This window comes from Pseudophryne corroboree, chromosome 11, assembly GCF_028390025.1.
Source record: "Pseudophryne corroboree isolate aPseCor3 chromosome 11, aPseCor3.hap2, whole genome shotgun sequence".
NCBI lineage: Eukaryota > Metazoa > Chordata > Amphibia > Anura > Myobatrachidae > Pseudophryne > Pseudophryne corroboree.
In genome coordinates, this window is record NC_086454.1 from 160,563,599 (window position 1) to 160,584,294 (window position 20,696).

At 44.6% G+C, this 20,696-nt stretch overlaps 1 protein-coding gene across 17 annotated transcripts in view; it reads left to right on the forward strand.

Annotated features, from left to right (window-relative positions):
- TESMIN (testis expressed metallothionein like protein) overlaps positions 1-20,696 on the forward strand; it is a 542,857-nt gene that overhangs the window by 501,039 nt on the left and 21,122 nt on the right. For 10 of the 17 annotated variants that reach the window (XM_063945034.1, XM_063945033.1, XM_063945039.1 and 7 more), the window contains 3 exons: positions 5,983-6,057; positions 14,069-14,171; positions 16,711-16,848. In XM_063945034.1, the coding sequence (XP_063801104.1) occupies positions 5,983-6,057; positions 14,069-14,171; positions 16,711-16,848 (316 nt within the window). The remainder of the gene's footprint in view (positions 1-5,982; positions 6,058-14,068; positions 14,172-16,710; positions 16,849-20,696) is intronic. The other 7 variants (XM_063945031.1, XM_063945037.1, XM_063945040.1 and 4 more) reach the window with 4 other exon arrangements.

Here is a 20,696-nt window from a genome sequence, read left to right on the forward strand (position 1 = left end):
GAGGTCCTGGGTAATGCCCACTTTAATACATGATGGGGACACAATGGGCAATGGCTCCTCGGTGGTCTCCTGGATTGGAGCAAAACCCTGCGAGAGCGCATCAGCCTTGATGTTTTTTGACCCAGGGCGATATGTTATCAAAAAATTAAAGCGAGCAAAAAACAAAGCCCATCGTGCCAGCCTGGCATTGAGGCGCTTCGCTGACTCTAAATATGCCAAATTCTTATGGTCGGTGAGAATTGAGACCACAAACTTAGCCCCCTCAAGCCAGTGTCTCCACTCCTCGAGTGCATCCTTAATAGCCAACAATTCCCGGTTACCCACATCATAATTCATCTCGGCAGGCGAAAATTTACGGGAAAAGTAAGCACAGGGATGAAGGCGATTATCAGACACCCCCATCTGAGAGAGCACTGCCCCAATACCCATCTCAGAGGCATCCACCTCCACCACAAAAGGACGCTCTGGATCTGGGTGTCGCAGCACCTTGGCCGAGACAAATGCCCTTTTGAGACGGGCAAAAGCCGCTTTGGCCTCACAAGACCAGTGAGCAACATCCGCCCCTTTCTTAGTGAGTGCCACCAAGGGCGCCACTATAGACGAAAATCCAGCGATAAATCGTCTATAAAAATTCGCAAAGCCCAGAAAACGCTGAAGCGCCTACAAACTAGTGGGCTGCACCCAATCCAGGACTGCCTGTACCTTGGATCCCTCCATTTGGAAACCTTCTGGGGAGATAATATATCCTAGAAATGCGATTTGCTGAACTTCAAATTCGCACTTCTCCAGCTTCGCCCCAAGCCGGTGGTCTCTGAGTTTCTGGAGGACTAAGCGTACATGCTTCCGATGTTCCTCCAGGGAATGGGAGAAGATTAGGATGTCATCTAAGTATACAACTAAGAATCTATCCAAATATTCCCTGAGCACATCGTTCATGAAGTCCTGGAAGACTGCCGGGGCATAACAGAGCCCAAAAGGCATCACCAAATATTCATAATGCCCTGAGTGGGTATTAAAGGCAGTCTTCCATTCATACCCCTCTCTTATTCGGATTAGATTGTACGCACCGCGTAGGTCAATCTTAGAAAAAATGGTGGCAGTACGAAGCTGGTCAAACAAGACCGAAATGAGAGGCAGTGGGTATGAGTTTTTAATCGTGATACGGTTCAATTCCCTGAAGTCGATGCAGGGTCGCAACGAACCGTCCTTTTTACCCACAAAGAAGAACCCCGACCCAACTGGAGACTGTGAAGGTCTGATAAATCCCTTAGCCAAGTTCTCCTTAATGTACTCTGCCATAGCCTGAGTCTCAGGACGTGACAGGGAGTACAACCTGCTCTTGGGAAGCTTAGCATTCGGCAACAAATCAATGGCACAGTCATAGGGGCGATGGGGAGGTAGTACCTCTGCAACTCTTTTGGAGAACACGTCCGCAAAATCTGCATAACATCCTGGCAATCCTGGCAAACTTAGCTGCGAAAGCCTGACTGGAAGGCTCAAGCAACTCCTGAAACAATCAGTACCCCAACTAAGAATCTCCCCAGAGACCCAGTCAAATTGAGGATTGTGGGCCCTTAACCAGGGTAACCCCAACACCAATGGGGCAAAAGTACAGACAGTCACATAAAAGGACAATTTTTCAGAGTGTGTGGCTCCAATAAACAAAGAAATCTGGCTAGTGCAAGAGGTAATTTTACCCTGGGACAATGGTTCCCCGTTTAACCCACAAATCTCAATTTCCGATGCCAAGGGTACTAAATGAACAGAGTGTTTCAGGGCGAATTGGCGGTCCATAAAAACCCCGTCGGCCCCACTGTCCACAAAGGCCTCAGTCTTGACAGTTTGACCGAGGATCTTCAAGGTCACCGGAATGATAAAAGTCTTCTTGGGAAATTCTGACTTCTGGCCTGACAGGATATTTCCCATCACCCTCAGGCCCTGAAGTTTTCCGGCTTTTCTGGGCATGATACTACCACATGACCTTTATTCCCACAGTACAAACATAACCCCTGCTGTCTCCTCCGCGTCTTCTCACGCGAGGAGAGGCGGGTAGCCCCAATCTGCATAGGCTCCTCGGAAAATTCCTCAGAGTCTGAGGTTCCCTTGGGAAAGAAGGAAACCTCGGTCTCCCTTTCAAGCCTGCGCTCTCTCAGCCGTCTATCCACCCGAATGGATAACTGCATGAGCTGATCCAAGCTATCAGGCAAGGGATATTGTACCAGTTGGTCTTTTAACTGGTTAGAAAGACCTCTTCGGTACTGGTGTCTCAGGGCTGGGTCATTCCACTGGGTATCATGGGCCAACCTCCGAAACTCCGTACAATAAACCTCAACTGGCCTTCGCCCTTGCTTAAGGATCGAAATCTGAGCCTCGGCTGAGGCCGTCTTGTCAGGGTCATCATACAACATGCCCAGTGCCGTAAAAAAAGCATCAACACTTTTAAGCGACGGACAGTCAGGCTGCAACCCATATGCCCAGACCTGTGGGTCTCCTTGTAGCAAGGAAATCACTATGCCCACCCGCTGAATCTCCGACCCAGAAGACTGAGGCCTAAGCTGGAAATATAGCTTGCAGCTCTCCTTGAAACAAAAGAACTGCGAGCGATCTCCAGAAAAACGATCCGGGAGATTTACTTTCGGCTCCTTAACCCCTGAAGGTACTGCTGCTGCGGGAGCTCCGCCAGCGGCCTGCGAGGTGTGCATTTTAATGGACAAATCATTAAATTGTCGAGTCAGGACCTGCACCTGATCGACCACCTGTTGCAAAGTATTTTGAGGGGTATGCTCCATATTCCCACAAAATTTCAACAGGAGTATTAGGCTGCTGAATATGTTATGCACACCAGTGCCAGCAGGAATGTACTGGTGTCTGAACGGTGAGGGATGCAAAACAAATGAACTCACAGACAGACTGGGGAATATGACATTACATACACAGAAGGTGATAGGGTAACAAAATAAACATAAAGTGAACAGAGAAGCCCAAAGGCTAAGAAACTGGGTGTCTCCCTAGTATTAGGAATGCTCAGATGGAAAGAAGCGAGATGTAGTGATTTAATACGTAGAGAACCCGAAATGCTGTTTCTAAGGGCAACAGCAAACCCCTAAAGGGTAACCAACGGGTGTGGCAGTAAACTCCTTGGTCAGAGATGGAATAATAGACACAAGGAGAGTCTCCACAATCCTAGTCCTCACTTGCAGTGCACTGGTTCAGTTTACTGCCACTAAACTGACACCTGAACACCTTGCACAGTGAGAAAGGATTTTGGCAGGCAAGTCTGAGAATACAGCCGCAAACTTGCTAGGTTCACAGAGTAGCAAAAGAACCCCAGCAGGTTAAACGACTGACTCCAGTCTTACTGCTAGGTCTGGATTGGCAGAGTGTAATACCAAATCCCAAGGCCTATTTGCAGTAAGCAACAAACAAATACAAAGTTTACACAGTACTAGCTAGCTTTCAGGAACTGACTAACCAACAAAGATTCAGCAGCATCTGCCTAACCTGAGAAGAGGGTTTATATAGCAGGTGCTGTCCACGCCCCACTCAGACCTCACAGACTGTGAGCACAAAAACCAGCACCGGATCCCCTGCCGTGCACAGAGCCTGTAACCACTGCACAGCAAAAGACCCGAACCGGAGTATCAGCTACGCTCAGGTTACTCTGCTAGCACTTGTCTCCCGGTTGCCATGACGACGTGGCAGCACAGAGCAGGAGACCCTAACATCTTCATTCCGGGTGTGGACAACTGGGAAGCGGACTTCCTGAGTCGTCACGATCTCCACCCGGGGGAGTGGGGACTCCACCACCAGCAGGTGTTCCAGCAGGTCATCACCCGGTGGAGCTGCCCGCAAATCGACATGATGGCTTCTCGTCTCAACAAGAAACTTCCCGGGTATTGCTTACGAACCAGGGACCCTCAGGGGAGGGCAGTGGATGCACTGATGTCGCCTTGGCCTTATCGGCTGGTCTACCTGTTTCCTCCAATTATGTTACTCCCCAGGGTGCTCAAGCGCATCAGAAATCTGGGAGTCCAGGCATTTCTAATTGCCCCGTATTGGCCTCGGAGGGTGTGGTACGTGGATCTTCTGGCCATGTCCGTCGAAGACCCTTGGCCTCTACCACTAAGAAGAGATCTACTTTAACAAGGACCGTTCATCTACCTGGACTTATGGCAACATCGTTTGATGGCATGGAGGTTGAGCGGAACATCCTAGCTCACAAGGGCCTTTCCAAAACGGTTATTGCTACCATAATTCAGGCCAGAAAGCCTGTGACGTCAAAACACTATCATCATATCTGGAGAAGATATGTCTCTTGGTGCGAGGAACATACGTATCCATCTGCTGAGTTTAACTTGGGACGTTTCTTACATTTCCTGCAGGCTGGTGTGAATACGGGCTTACGTCTAGGTTCCATTAAGGTTCAGATTTCAGCCCTCTCCATTTTCTTCCAGAAGAAATTGGCAGTGTTGCCAGAAGTTCAGACCTTCTTGCAAGGAGTAGTCCACATCCAACCTCTTTTTGTGCCGCCTACGGCACCCTGGGATCTGAATGTTGTGTTGGAATTTCTACAGTCCTCCTGGTTTGAACTTCTGATGATGGTAGAAGACAAGTACCTCACGTGGAAGATGGTGATGTACTGGCCCTGGCTTCTGCTCGACGTGTCTCAGAATTGGGGGCCTTGTTGTGTAAAAGTACATACTTGGTCTTTTACGGGGACAGAGCGGAGCTCCGGACTAGGCAGCAGTTCCTGCCAAAGGTAGTCTCTGCGTTTCACTTGAATCAGCCTATTGTGATTCCATCCAGTTCTGACGCTTCTGCTCCTCCGGAGGCATTGGCCGCTGTGCGAGCCTTGAAGATCTGTGTCAAGAGAACGGATCAGATCAGAAAGACGGATTCTTTGTTCGTGCTCTATGATGCGCAGAAAAAGGGTTGTCCTGCTTCAAAGCAGTCCATTGCTCATTGGCTTAGGCTTACTATCCAGCAGGCCTATGTGTCAGCAGCCTTACCTGTTCCTAAGTCTCTGAAGGCCCACTTTACAAGATCGGTGGGCTCTTCTTGGGCGGCTGCCCGTGGAGTCTCGGCCTTACAACTATGCCAAGCTGCTGCCTGGTCGGGGAAGAACACTTTTGTGCAGTTCTACAAGTTTGATACCCTGGCCAAAGAGGATACCCAGTTTGGGCAGGTGGTGCAGCAGCCATCTCTGCACGTTCCCGCCTGTTCTGGAAGCTTTGGGACGTCCCCATCGTACTAGATTCCCCAATATCCTTTATGGATGCTAGAGAAAATAGGATTTTAATTACCTACCGGTAAATCCTTTTCTCGTAGTCCATAGGGGATATTAGGCGCCCGCCTCAGTGCATTGACTTTTCTGCAGGTTTTTATATGGTTACCTGTTCAGCTGTTGCTGTTTTGTTGTTTCCAGCCATTGCTGGTTTGTTTTATGTTCGTGGTGTGCTGGTGTGTAAATCTCACCACTCCTTGTTCCTTCTCTTGTATATGTCCTTTCTCCATTGGACACTGTTTTACCTATAACTGCCTGTGGGATGGGGCATCGAGGGGAGGAGCCAGCACACCCAGTGAAGAAATTTACAGTGCATCGGCTCCTTTGGACCCCCTCTATACCCCATCGTCGTAAGTCTCCCCAATATCCCTTATGGACTACGGGAAAAGGATTTTAAAAGTAGGTCATTAAAATCATTTTTTTTTAGTCTACTCTTAGTCAATTGCATAATATGGGTACTGGCTACAAATAATACAATTTCTGCATGACAAACGATGTGGCCCTGTAACGAAGCACACAAAACTAAGCCTTTTTGGAATATTACCTCTATTAACCCTTAGTTATTTTTCTAAATGTTTTAGCTACAATACAAACCAGAAAGTTATTTTATAATATCAGAAGACCTTGTTTTAGAAAATAAAATACAAAAACACACAGAAATACAGAGTAAACTAATAATTTATAGATTTACTTTGCAGCATTCCAGTTTCCATGTTGGATAATAATAAGTCTACAAGGCCATGTAGCTGCACCAAGTCACAATGCTTAAAACTGTAAGTAGTTTAGTTATTTTTAATGTAATTTCGAATGATTAGAATGTGAATTGTGTAATATGAAAGTGAAAAGCTATAAAAGGGCTAAAAGATATAGGGGTCTATTTACTAAGCCTTGGACGGAGATAAAGTGGATGGAGATAAAGTACCAGCCAACCAACTCCTAACTGTCATTTTTCAAAACCAGCCTGTGACATGGCAGTTAGGAGCTGATTGGCTGGTACTTTATCTCCGTCCACTTTATCTCTGTCCAAGGCTTAGTAAATAGACCCCATAGTCTTATTAGGGGGGCCAGTGCAAGATTACTGGGCAACTTAAGGAAAATCAGCCTACACCTCCATTCCCAATATCCCCTCACACGCCTGACTTTTGTAAAACAAAAATAACTGTTACCTGCACCTGGCTGATGATGCTATGGTCCAGATACATGGGTGTCTGATGCAAAACACTGAGCAGGCTACACCTCTGCTCAAGGGCAAACGTGGATTTCTAGGTGGAGTGGAGAAAGAGTAGTGTGGGATCGAAATGTTAGGTTTCAGAACAAAGCTACAGTTTTATATATGGGTTCATGTTATTTTAGGAATTGTTACCCATTCCTTCTTATAACACTGTTTGAGTTCATTTATATTTAAAGGCACGGCTCTTGTAAAGTCCCCCCACAGTATTTTAGTGAATTCCCATCCCAACACCTTGACTATTTTCTTTCCCAGACATTGTGTTGTAGATTAAATGGAGTGTTTAGACTTATTGCCCTGTTGCAATTTTGGGTAAGCATAAATTGCTGCATATATGGCTGTAAAATTTTATGTAAGATGCAGTCATTTTGAGATATCCAGGATCCAAATCATTAACCCCTCCATCATTGCGCTTCACAGATGATAAGAACTTCTTGAGATGATGTACTTAGGCCCTGATTCTGAGATGGATGCAAAGTAGATTTTGTATGCAGTGGAGCAATTTTTATGCTACTGTGAATTTGTCTTAAGATGTACTGGTGGTTGCAGTGGGGATTCATTTCAAAAGTGGTTGACAGTAAGGGACCATATAGGGGAGGTAATGGGAGGGTGGCAACTTAAATGCAGACATGTAGCAACCTTTATAAGGGCATGTTATAGCCTGCAGTTCCCAAACTTTTTTGAGTCACAGCACTCTAGAGTATCAGAATTTTTTTCACGGCACCCCTAGGCCAAAACTTTTTTATTGAGAGATTTAGAATAAATATTAAATGAAGTAAATTGTGTTTATATGTCATCCTTAGGTTCAATTGCGTGGTGAGGGACAAGATTTGCTTCTGTTTGTCCACATATTGTATGATTGGCAGCCACCAGCACTGGTTTCGCCTATTTCACTAATCATAAATAATTTTAATTGGTCCTGAACCACCAATCCAAGGCACCCCTGCAAGTGTCCTGAGGCACCCCAGGGTGCCTAGGCACACAGTTTGGGAACCACTGCCGTTAGCAGTTACAGTGGCTGCGGTGTCTTACTTTCAGCGGCCATACTGCACGACCATAAGGTTATGCGGAAGATCATGATCGACCAATGTGTGTTCGATAGTTGCGTCTTTGTATGCAAGTGCCACCAGTGGGCGTCTCAAAACAATTCCTGTGAGCTGTGACATTTGCATATATTCAGCCAATTCGTACAAATTCAAACCTGTCAACTCCACTTTGGTCCTATCCGTTCAGAGGACTTTGTTCCAGAAGTATTGTGTGTATTACTGCTTTGCAAGAGCAATAATGCAAGTGGAGCCAATGCTAGTACTAGGCCATTGCCTAGAGTGCCAGGTTATCAGTGTACACAGTGTTACTCATTCAGTGTCTTCATCACCAGTGCCGTAACTAGGTATTTTGGTGCTGTGTGCAAGAAATGGCATTGGCGCACCCCCCTACGCAAGTCAGGAGCAGTGCACGCCGCAGGCGCGCAAAAAATATATAGGGGCGGGGCTTCACGGGGAAGGGGCGGGGCCACAAAATAATGCCAATTCATACTACGGTGCATAGTAGTCTCCATTATTCAAATTACGCTGCACAGTAGAGCCACTACACCGGGTAGAGCCCCTTTTTACAAATTACGGCAGAAGGCGTGCCTTTTTACACATTACGGCAGACAGTCCCCCTTATACACATTACGGCAGACAGAGTCCCCCTTATTACACATTAAGGCAGACGTCATCCCTTTTTTACACATTACGGCAGACAACGTCCCCCTTATTACACATTACGGCAGACAGCGGCCCCCTTTTTACACATTACGGCAGACAGCGTCCCCCTTATTACACATTACGGCAGACGGCGTCCCCTTTTTGTACACATTATGGCAGCCAGTCCCCCTTTTTACACATTGCGGCAGCCAGTCCCCCTTTTTACACATTGCGGCAGACAGACACCAGAGAGAGAGAGAGAAAAAGAGAGAGAGACAGAAGGGGAGAGAGAGAGAGAGAAAGAAAGAAAGAAAGAGAAAGAGAGAGACAGAAAGAAAGAGAGACAGAAAGAGAGAGAGACAAGGGGAGAGAGAGAGAGAGAAAGAAAGAGAAAGAGAGAGAGAGAGAGAGACAGAAAGAGAGAGAGATATATACTTACCATCTCTCAGGCTCCTCGTGCTGGCAGAGATCCCGGGCAGCCGCAGGGGAGAAGGAGGAGGAGGGAGGGGGACTTAAGCCGCAGCAGTGCTATGTCATTGGTAGCGGTGCCGCTGCAGTACTCCCCTCTCCTTTCGTATTGGCTGGCCTCTGCTGGGATGAGGGAACCGCATCCCAGCATTCACAGCAGCGCCGGGCAGCCAGTACAGAAGGAGAGGGGAGTGCTGCAGCGGCGCCGCTATCAATGAAATAGCGCTGCTGTGGCTCAAGTCCCCCTCCCTCCTCCTCCTTCTCTGCCTCCGGCGCTGCTCTCCCTCCAGCACGGCGCATGGCACCCAGCAGAGGCGGCATGTAATGAGTCAATTTCCGCTACCACCACACACGCATTCCCCGATCCTATCAGCTCCACGCCCCTCCTGCTTATCCCACACATATTGGTAGTGCTGTCCCACACCAATTTATTATATCCAGTTTAGAAGGCTCAGGCACCAGAAGCATAATCCGCAATAAGTGGCTGCCAGAGCAACGATAACACATGGGATTGGAAACTTATCCCAGATCCCATGGGTTATTGCACGTTCTGAGGTCCATTTTTGACCGATAGAAATGGCCTCTAATTGGATACCTGCGACAATGACCATCGGTCAAAAATCACGATATCATGCTGTTTTTAGCATCTGAAAGCAGATCCCTTCTAATTGGATACCCCCCTACATAGACAAAAGTGATTGGACACCCCTGCACAAGCTGAATGGTGTGCTCCTGCAGCAGACACGTGTTTGTGAAAGTATAAAATGAGTAGAGGGGCACTGATTAGATCATTTGCTAACAAAATGGCTTGCCGGAAGGAGCTAACCGAGTTAGAAAATGGGATCATCGTAGACTGCTTGATCAGAGATATGAGTGTGAGAAGCACTGTGGATATTAGGCAGGTTTCTAAATTCACTGTGTCTTTTGTCATTAATGCATGGAAGAAGAACGGTCATTGCAGGATTGCACCTCGCCCTGGAAGACCCCGAAACTGCAAACCAGGGACCAGAGGTGCTCTCCAGTGAGCTGCAAAAGAACAGGGGTCATCCCATGCATACCAATGGTCATGTGTTCCATATGGCCACTATTGTGCTAGTTTGTGCCTCTATAGGGGGAGCCATGCACTTTTATACTGTATTATGGATGAGCAGCTGCTCATAAACCTCTAATCACAAAGAAGAATGCAGCTCATCACTTACAATGGTGTAAAGAGCGCAAAAACTGGACAGTGGAACAATGGCGGCGAGAGTTATGGAGTGACAAATCACAATTTACACTTTTCAGATCAGATGGACTTGTTTGGGTTTGGTGATTGCCGGAAGAACGTCTGATGCCAGAGAGTACAGTGCCTACCGTAAAGCAAGGAGGTGGTGGTGTTATGCTGTGGGCTGTTTCAGTAGGTTTGGCATGGGTCCACTAGTTGTAATGCATTGTCATACTAACTCTGAGAAATATAGAGATGTTCTCGATAAATCTGTGCTCCCTACAATGTGGCAGTTCTACAGGAACGACAAATGTTTTTATCGGGTCAGCAATGCAACATGTCATGTTTCCAGGGTGACACTGGACTGGTGTACAGAAAATTCGGTAACCAGGATGGACTGGCCAGCTCAGAGTTCATATCTTAACCCCATTGAGAACTTCTGGGACGAATTGGAGTGACGGGTGCGTTCTAGGCTGACGACCCTCAGTGCCACAGTTGGTCACTGTACTTAAGGCAGAATGGCAAAACATACCACCTGCTGTTGTCCAGGAACTTATGGATAGTTTGCCAAGAAGGGTGTCTTACGTAATTACTGCACATGGTGGACCTACTGTACAAAGTACTGATCTCATTTATCTATTTGCTGTCAGTGTCCAATCACAATGTACACAGGGGGTAATTCAGAGTTGATCGCAGCAGCAAATTTGTTAGCAGTTGGGCAAAACCATGTGCACTGCAGGGGGAGGCAGATATAACATGTGCAGAGGGAGATAGATTTGGGTGGGTTATATTGTTTCTGTGCAGGGTAAATACTGGCTGGTTTATTTTACACTGCAATTTAGATTTCAGATTGAACACACCACACTCAAATCCAAAGGGCCCCATACACTAGAACGATATGTCTGAGGCTGAAGTCGGAGGCGATTTCCTTTGAACTCTCCCGGGAGTGGTTCCATACGATTTGGTACATTTTACATGCGATACATCGTATGTAATCCCAGCCATGCCTGCGGGAACTGATATATCACAAGTGCAGCACTAACGATCTAGGGGAACCCAATCCGACCCTCACGGGAACGCGCATTGGATCGGATTGAAAATACCTCCAAAATGCCCGATTTCACCCGATATATTGGCCCGAATGCCCTAAATTGGCTGAAATTGGGCATTATCGTTCTAGTGTATGGGGCCCTTTACTCTCTCTGCACATGTTATACCTGCCCCCCGTGCAGTGCACATAGGTGGTCATTCCGAGTTGATCGCACATAGCAACTTTTTGCTGCTCGTGCGATCAACTTGACGCCGCCTATGGGTGAGTGTATTTTAGCATAGCAGGGCTACGATTGCTTGTGCAGCCCTGGTATGTTAAAAAAGTTTCCTGCAAAACAAGACCAGGGTCAGACCTACTTACCCCGTGCGACGGATCCAGTGACGAAGGTCCCGGGATTGACATCAGACATCTGCCCTCCAAACGCCTGGACATGCCTGCGTTCGGATCTCCACGCCCAGAAAACGGTGAGTAGACGCGCCGGAACGCCTCCTCGCTGTCAATCTTCTCACGATCGCGCTAGCGATCACTTTCTTCTTTGTTCTAGCCACTGCTCGGAGACAGCCGTCGCGGGCAACAGTGCGAACCATTCGCACTGCAGCAAAGAACCGCTGCGTGCGAACGGGTCGGAATGACCCCCATAGTTTTGTCCAACTGCTAACAAATTTGCTGCTGCGATCAACTTTGAATTACCCTCATAGTGTATATAGATGTGGTATCATTTATTGATGGTCATATAATGAAGTTCAGCTGCTTAACCACACCTAACTGAAATATTCTTCTTTATTAATATGGAATAAGTATACACTTATTTATTCACAAATGAGTTCTTCATGGTGACCTATTTTTTGACAATCTGGGTTGTTTGTCACATAATATTAGATGTAGGAGTTGGTAATGGCTAGATGCCTGTATACAGAAAGGAGGCACTTTTTCCACATGACTGTATACAGATTTATACTGGTGAGCACAAGCCATGAAAGCATATGTGTGACATTTTATATCTTAATAAGACCTCTTTTTTTTTGTTCATTTTGTATTATGCATTAGTTAAACAGTCAATACTTTTTTATTGTTTACCCATAATGAATTTACAATGATTCATTCATTGTCACTCACCTCTGTGTCTTCTTACTACGGAGCTGCGTGGACACTATAGCATTGGTGTGTAATCTCAATTACCATAATACCAGAAAGTGGTTTATTAGATGGATACTTGATGATGACCACATTTTGTCTGATGGCAAGTTCAACTACTGCATTAATCTGTTATCTCAGGTCCTCTACAGTGGTGGGTACTGATTTTTAGGAAACCTGGTACCTCCTGGTAATGCCACCCCCAGATTTTCCATGATGCTGAAGAAATGGGGTGAACTAGAGTCACAATTATACTTTTGTAGAAGAAACTACAACACTCAATTTTATTAACCCATTGGTATTTTCTCAACCTATGATCTGTCTATGGTGTATGTCTCTCTCTTCCTCAGTAATAATTTGTTTGATAGCTGTGAATGAAACCCTAGTTCCTTCTGTACATGGTCAGTAATCCATTTGGTTGCAATCTTTAAAAGCTGACAATGTATATTGGTTGGTAGTTCCAGCCATTTCTGATACATGGGAGCTGAAAAATTGTCATTCTTCCAGTGTAGCTAGGCGCCGTTGTGCCTGGAGCAAAGGTATGTTTTGGCGCCCCCTCCCCTTTACTGAATTGCGGGCCTAGCCAACATGTGGTGGCATGTTACATTTGAAAAGAAACAATATTTAAAAATCCTAAATTGGCGACAGGGCCTAGACTTTGTGGAGCTTAGGGTGAAAGTTTCCTTTGGTTGCCCCCATGTTTAAAATAGAGTCAGTGCGTGCTGAAGGCTTGCAACAACAATATAGGGGCATAGTAGTACAGACGATGTCATTGTTAGTATTACTGCCTCACAGCACTGAAGTCATGGATTCGATTCCCACCATGGCCCTAACTGTGAGTTTGTATATTCTCCCCGCGCTCATGTGGCTTTCCTCCAGGTACTCCGGTTTCCTCCCACAGTACAAAAATATACTGGTAGGTTAATTGACACACAACAAAAATTAAGCTCCCATGGGGTAGGGTTCGATGTGAATGGGGAAATATTCTCTGTAAAGCGCTGCGGAATATGTGTGCACTATATAAATAACTGGTAGTAATAAACAAGTAATGGTCTCATTGGGAACTTGCGTGGCCACAGAATAGAACTAATTCACATTACACCGCACAGTAGTACCCCTTATACACATTAGGCCACACAGTACAGCCCCTTATACATTTTACGCCACACACTAGAGCCCATTATACAGGGTGATTCAAAATTTGCAGTACACCCTTTTGTTTCAAAAACTGTGCAGGAAATGGGAAAACTGAATACTCCAGTAAGGTATGGGTGAGGTGGGCTATCTTTTAGGGTATGTACCAAATATTTGGCGCCATCTTGAAATCAGCCATCTTGAATCTAAGTCAGTTTTTTTAATGAAAAGGGGGTCGTGTAACATGTCAAACAACGTTAGTATTTGATAAAACGTTTATTGCTGCAAACAGATTTTAAATATCAGTTATGGTTCAAAAGTTACAACACTTTTTTGTGGGAATTACAGGGTTTAGATTCTAAGATAGTTGAATAGATAAGAACTTGGTTGCAGAATAGGAAATAGAGAGTCCCCTAGAAGCCGGTTAGGGCCGACAGAAACCCAGAGGAGTGGCTTCCCATAGTAAGAACTCTTTCTGTAATTGCGGTCTGGTCTGGCAATCCTAGGGAGAGAAACCAACCATTCTTGGTGCAAAGGATCCATCTGAAACAGGCATCCATTTTCTATCCGCACACTACAATCAGCATGAATGCCAGCTCACACGCCCAAACACTCCCATGATTCTCCTTGTATAAGGTGCTGGGACCACACACATTGAGGAAGCTATGAAAGTTCTGCAGCCAAGTCCTTGAACTGCATTTTGTCTATTTAGTTAACAAAATTATCAGAGAGCACAAAATCAACTGTTTATATAACTAATATTGTAAAAAAATAAAATATTATTAATAATAATAATAATAATAATAATAATAATGGTATTGACAAATAACATTATGTTTTGTTTTGTTTCCATGACATTTTTTTTGTATCCATTTAGTTACTGTGATTGCTTTGCAAATGGTGAATTCTGCAGCAACTGCAACTGTAACAATTGCTATAACAATATATACCATCAGCATGAACGCATTCAAGCTATAAAGGTAAAGCTATATCACTAAGATGATTGTACAGTTTACACCTTACTTGTTGAAAATATTGGTAAACATTATGGACCTCATTTAAAGTGGGATGAAATTTGCATCCAGTCGCAAACTAAAAGGCACCCAGGAATAAAATCCCATTTTGCTATCTATGCAGAGGCGACTACACATGTGAAAAGCATCCAACTTTTCATAGGTAGCAAATGCACCTCCATCCACCTGCAAGTACCAGGAGCAAATGCGGTAGGAAAATGACAGGAGCTGTAGCTTCACTGTGAACACAAATGGGCAAATGTTACAATAAATGGCCCAAAGTTATAAATAACAGGTACTCAAGTCACAAGTAGTCTGTTGAAATGCAAACGAACTAGATACAAATATAAAATTTTTACTTCTCTTAAAGTTCCTCTTATTTTAAAAATGAGTGCTCAGTGCACTGTAACCTTGCTATGAGGTCACAGTACTTATACTAGACTTTCATTATCGAGCGTGTCTTAGATAACTCAGAAGCGAAGTACCCACGGCCATCAGAATCATCATCATTGAGTCAAAGACCCGCAAGTCATCCTACTCCAGTGATAGCTAACCTTGACACTCCAGCTGTTGTTGAACTACATATCCCAGCATGCCCTGCTACAGTTTTGTTATTTGGCCATGCTAAAACTGATGCAGGGCATGCTGGGATGTGTAGTTCAACAACAGCTGGAGTGTCAAGGTTAGCTATCACTGTCCTACTCTAATCATACACCATTTGTGACTGTTATGTGGCCATTTTGCCTTTCTGTACTTTGCCGCATCAACATGCACACTGCAACCCCTACACTGGCCTCATTGGAGCAGGCAGCCTTAAATGTAAAGTGTGCCTGTGCTGCATGTGTGTAGAGTAAATATGCATTTACAAAATATAGCATGATGCAAGTAATAAAGTCACAATCTATGTTTATGCCCAACTCTAGGTGAGGTCCCATGCAGCTGTGAAATATTGGCCAAAGACTATGAGATAAAACCCATCAGACAGATGCACCAATTATCGTCTGACTTTACCATACACTGTCAAATAATTGGTCTCTCTGTCTAATAGGAGTCTATCAGTCTATCTATCTATCTATCTATCTATCTATCTATCTATCTATCTATCTATCTATCTCTCTCTCTCTCTCTCTATCTCTCTCTCTCTCTCTTTGTGAAAGCCCTCACTCACTCACTCATTCCCTAATTTTCTTACTTCCCGATATGTTAGGAAGCTAAAATTTAGCATAGGTATTCTTCAGGTGGGTAATCGGAAAACTACGTAATTAGAATTTTAATAAACCTCCCTTAAAGGAATGAAAAGGGGGTTGACATAATGACATCATTACCAATGCGTGGCTTGCGTTGCATGAATGATAACACCCAAATGGAAAATTGGATAAAAATTTGGATTTAAGCTGGATACATACTATAAGAATATCTGTCAAATCTTTTTAGTTGGAACAAAATTCTGGTAAAATATGGGAGCAAATGACGATTGACCATTTGCTCCCACACACTTGAAAACAGACAAAAATGGTCTTTCAAATTGGTTAATTCTGTTTGATTTAACCAATTTATCCGAACAACCGTTTTTGTCTGTTTTCCGGATTTTGGGAGCAAATGGTTGATTGTCATTTGCTCCCAGCATTACTAGATTTTTGTTCCAACCTGACACATTGGACAAATAATCTTATAGTGTATAGCTTTAGTTATGTGTTACAAATTTCACTTATCTATCATCAGTTCTATTTTTTGACAATGCCAAATCTAACATTAGTAAAGGGCATAATACATCAGGCAACCAGTTCCCTGAAGTGACCAGATCTACTGATTGGAACCTTCCATCGGCAGTCATTGATGATTGGCGATCTGTTGGGGAATCAGGGAAATTCTTCATATTAAAAATCCCAGATTTGTCCATCCCAACTATTTTCTGGTTGGATCAGGGAATTAAGATTTTCCAAATATTGAATATCCCCAATTATCTGACTCGGCATTGGGTATCAGCAATCAGTTGCAGATGTATGGGGGTTTTAAGAAAAGTTAGCAACAAAACAGAATCTATTCTAATTCCTTGTACCTTTCTACATTGTGTTACTGTATGTCTTCATATGCATGTGCTACTGCTTAAAGTGGCTGTGTAGGGAAATCAGTTAATTGATCCCCGGGGCTATCCAATTAGCCACAAAGGCAGTCCGAAAAGAAATCTCTGATAAATTACGTTTTCAGGTGATGGCGTTAACTCATAGGTCTGGGAACTTATTCTAGATTCTATTTGTTAACGCTTGAAAACAGTGAATTTAACAGGCGAAAAAAAGTGTCTTTAATTCAATAGCCCCAGATGTTAAAGCCCAAGGCTGCCAGCGTTTTTCACACTCGTTAAATTAACAGGGCAAATTGAATTCTCCCCTTAATGGGTCTCTTTCACTCATGAGTTTATCCCCATAATGTAGATTGTACAGTTTTCATATTTTTCACATGTTTTGACAAAGAAATATTTTTTACATATAAATGCACTTTTATTTAGGCTTGTCTAGACAGAAATCCAGAAGCCTTCCAGCCTAAGATTGGTAAGGTAAAAATTGGTGATGTTAAACTTCGTCATACAAAAGGATGCAACTGCAAACGCTCTGGTTGTCTTAAAAATTATTGTGAATGTTATGAGGTTGGTAAAGGCCCTCTGATAACTAATTTTTATAAGCTTTAGCTAGCCAGGCTTTCTCACATTCTGTTGCTTTCATTTTTATTGTATTTCTAATAATTACAATATATCAGCACTGTAATAGTACACTGTGCTACAAACTCAGAAAATGCAATTTATGTTCAAATGCTTAATAATTATAAAAAATCATATGGCCAATCTAATCTGCAAATTAGCCATGCCTTGTGAGGTAAATGGCTGGGGAGGCACTGGCTAGTATCAACCAGATTTACACACACATACATGAACCCGAGGGTTCATGTTTGCATTATGGGCCTAATTCTGAGTTGATCGCAGCATCAAATGTGTTAGCAGTTGGGCAATACCATGTGCACTGCAGGAGGGGCAGATATAACATGTGCAGAGAAAGTTAGATTTGGGTGTGGCGTGTTCAAACTGAAATCTAAATTGCAGTGTAAAAATAAAGCAGCCAGTATTTACCCTGCACAGAAACAAAATAACCCACTCAAATCTAACTCTCTCTGCAAATGTTATATCTGCCCCCCCTGCAGTGCACATGGTTTTGCCCAATTGCTAAAAAATTTCCTGCTGCGATCAACTTGGAATTAGGACCATTATACAGGTGCAGCAATATATACTGCTGGAAATTTAGTGAGTTTTTATCAGAGATACGCAGATAAGGTAGGTAGGTGAGGCATTGCCTCACTGTCATAGACGGGTGTAGTATGGCTGACCGGCGGTCTCCTGACCGCCGGTCAGCTTACCGACGCCGGGATCCCGGCAGCATACCGATGCCGGGATCCCGGCGGGGAGGGGCGAGTGCAGCAAGCCCCTTGCGGGCTCGCTGCGTTCGCCACGCTGCGGGCTCGGTGGCGACCTGCGGTCGCCACGGGTTCTATTCCCACTCTATGGGTGTCGTGGACACCCACGAGTGGAAATAGTCCCTGTTGGTCGGCATGCCGACCATCGGGAAAGTGAGCCGTCGGGCTCGTGGAGGAGGTCATGTGACTGTCGGTCAGCTGACCGGCGGTCACATGAATACCACCCTCATAGACCAGTATACTCCACAGTTTTGACTATAAAAATTATTAGAATACTCCAAAGAAAATATTTCTATCTTCCTAGTATTTTTCATATAATTTTTATATAACTTTTTTTTATATATCATTTCTTATGACTCCACTCCCCCCACCAACCCCCCACTTCCACTAACTGTAGATGTCCTCCAAGGTTCTGTCCATGGGCCTCTCCATTTTCTCTCTCTATACGTCCTCTTTAGGTGAACTCATTAGCTCTTTTGACTTCCAATATCTGGGTAAATTTACTGAGGTGGGATTTTTTTTTAAAAACTGGTGATGTTGCTCATAGCAACCAATAACATTCTACTTAACATTTATCTAGCTGCTTCTAGAAGATAATAAATAGAATCTGATTGGTTGCCATGGGTAACATCACCAGTTCTAAAAAAAACTCCCACCTTAGTAAATTTACCCCATCATCTCTATCTACCTTTCTTCCCCTGACCTCTTCCCCTCTCTCCTCACTCGTATCTCCAGCTGTCTGTCAGAACAGGCTGTGTTTGTGGATCTGTTGGACTATGACCAACCGAAGGAGCTGATGCCCCTGAGTGCTGGAAACAAGGAGGACGAAGATAATTCCTTTTCATATATTTATTAAGGATAACATATCAGAATGAGACTGTAGGAAGACTGAGACTAATTAGTTCAGGATTTGGAAACTGCAGGGAATGAAGTCACTGAATGATACGAGGACGAGATTGAAGAACTGTCAGGAATATACTTAGGTTGATATAAAGACAAGACTGAAGAACTGTGAAGTTGAGTTGTTGAGTGATGCGAAGGCGAGGCTGAAGAACTGTGAAGACTGTTAGCCGGATGATGTGAAAACGTGAATTTGGAACTGTGAAGACTGGTTGCTGGATGATGCGAGGATGTGAATGAAGAACAGTGAAGACTGGTTGCTGGATGATACGAAGACGTGAATGAAGAACTGTGAATAGTGGTTGCAGGATGATGAGAAGAAGAATGAAGAGCACAGGCTGAAGCTGGCGAACCACCGCGAGAATCCTGCGGAATCCGAAGGCACCGGTGGGAGAGTGGTTGACCGTGACAGCGCACTGGAGAGCTGGCGAGCGTTGTGCAGAGCGAGTCGGCTGAGAACTCGGAGAGCCTGACGGGACCAATTAACAAGAGATGCACAGAACAAACTGCGGGAGCACAGAGCTAAGGCACAGAGTAACCACAACAAAGCACTGGCACAGAAATGCAATAATCCCAACCTATTTATAGGCAGCAGGAAAACAGGATTGGCTGACACTCACCCACCATGCTCATTGGTGCTGCCCTTGGTCTCCAACATGGCTGTTCCCAGCACTGCAGACTCTCCAGGAAGCTGCAGGCCACTAGGTCCTCCCTCCAGCCTCCAAAAGCCGTCACTCCCACCACCGACCGAGCCGCTTACCCGTGCAGCCACAGAGCGCCGCAAGCAGCCGCACCGGCAGAGGACGGATCCCAGGACCCGCGGCGGTAAGCACCTGCCGTGTAACAGTACCCCTCCCTCTGAGGGTGGTCTCCGAACACCTTCGAGCTTTGTTAGGATTTTTGGAGTGAAAGTTCTGAATTAACCTTGGAGCCTGGACATCCTCAGCGAAAACCCAAGACCTCTCCTCGGGTCCATACCCTTTCCAGTCGAGAAGATATTGAAGACGTCCATAACGATGTTGAGAGTCTAGAATTTCTCTAACCTCAAATTCTTCATCTTGTAAATTGTGAATTATAGGAGGTTTGGGCAAGGCTGTACGAAATTAGTTGAGAATCAAAGGCTTTAGAAGTGATATGTGAAAGGCATTAGGTATCTTGAAGGAAGACGGCAGTTTGACTGTATAAGACACAGGATTAAGCACTCTTTCTATAGGAAAAGGACCAATGTACCTGGGCGCAAATTTCATGGAGGGTACTTTGAACTTGAGATTGCGAGTAGATATCCAGACTTGGTCCCCCACCTTGTAACTGGGCACTGCCTACGTCTTCTATCAGCGAAGGATTTATAACGTATGGAAATTTTAACTAAAGACTTGCGTACTTGAATCCAAATCTTAGAAAGTTGCTTGAGAATTAAGTCAGCTGCTGGCACTTCCTGAGTTGGAAGAGGTTGAAATTCTGGTACTCGCGGATGGAAACCATAGTTGACATAGAACGGCGTTGATTCAGAAGATGAATGAAAGAGATTATTATGAGCGAATTCTGCTAGCGGAAGATAGTCCGACGAATCATTTTGTGAAGAGGAAATATGTAAACGAAGGAAGGTTTCAAGATCTTGATTTACTCATTCTGTTTGTCCATCCGACTGGGGATGATATGCTGAAGAATGATTCAGTTTGATGCTTTGGGAACAACAAAGTGCTTTCCAAAATTTGGCCACAAATTGCGTGCCTGGATCCGAAACATTTTCTAAAGGAAGACCATGCAGCTTGAAGATCTCGGAGATTAATAATTTGGCAAGTACCAGGACCAGGGCAGTCCTGTTAGACAAATGAAATGCGCCATTTTTTAAAATCTATCCACCACTACCCAGATAGTATTTCGTCCCTTCGACGGGAGTAACTCAGTTATAAAATCCATCGAGATATGGGTCCAAGGCTTTTCGGGTATGGATAATGGATGTAGTAGACCAGGTGGCAGACCCTTGGGATTTTTGTGTTGGGCGCATTTAGGACAAGCGGCTATAAATTCTTGAACGTCAGTTCTAAGACGTGGCCACCGGTAGGACCGGTGAATGAATTCAAGAGTCTTACGGACCCCAGAGTGACCCATAAAAGATGAAACATGAGC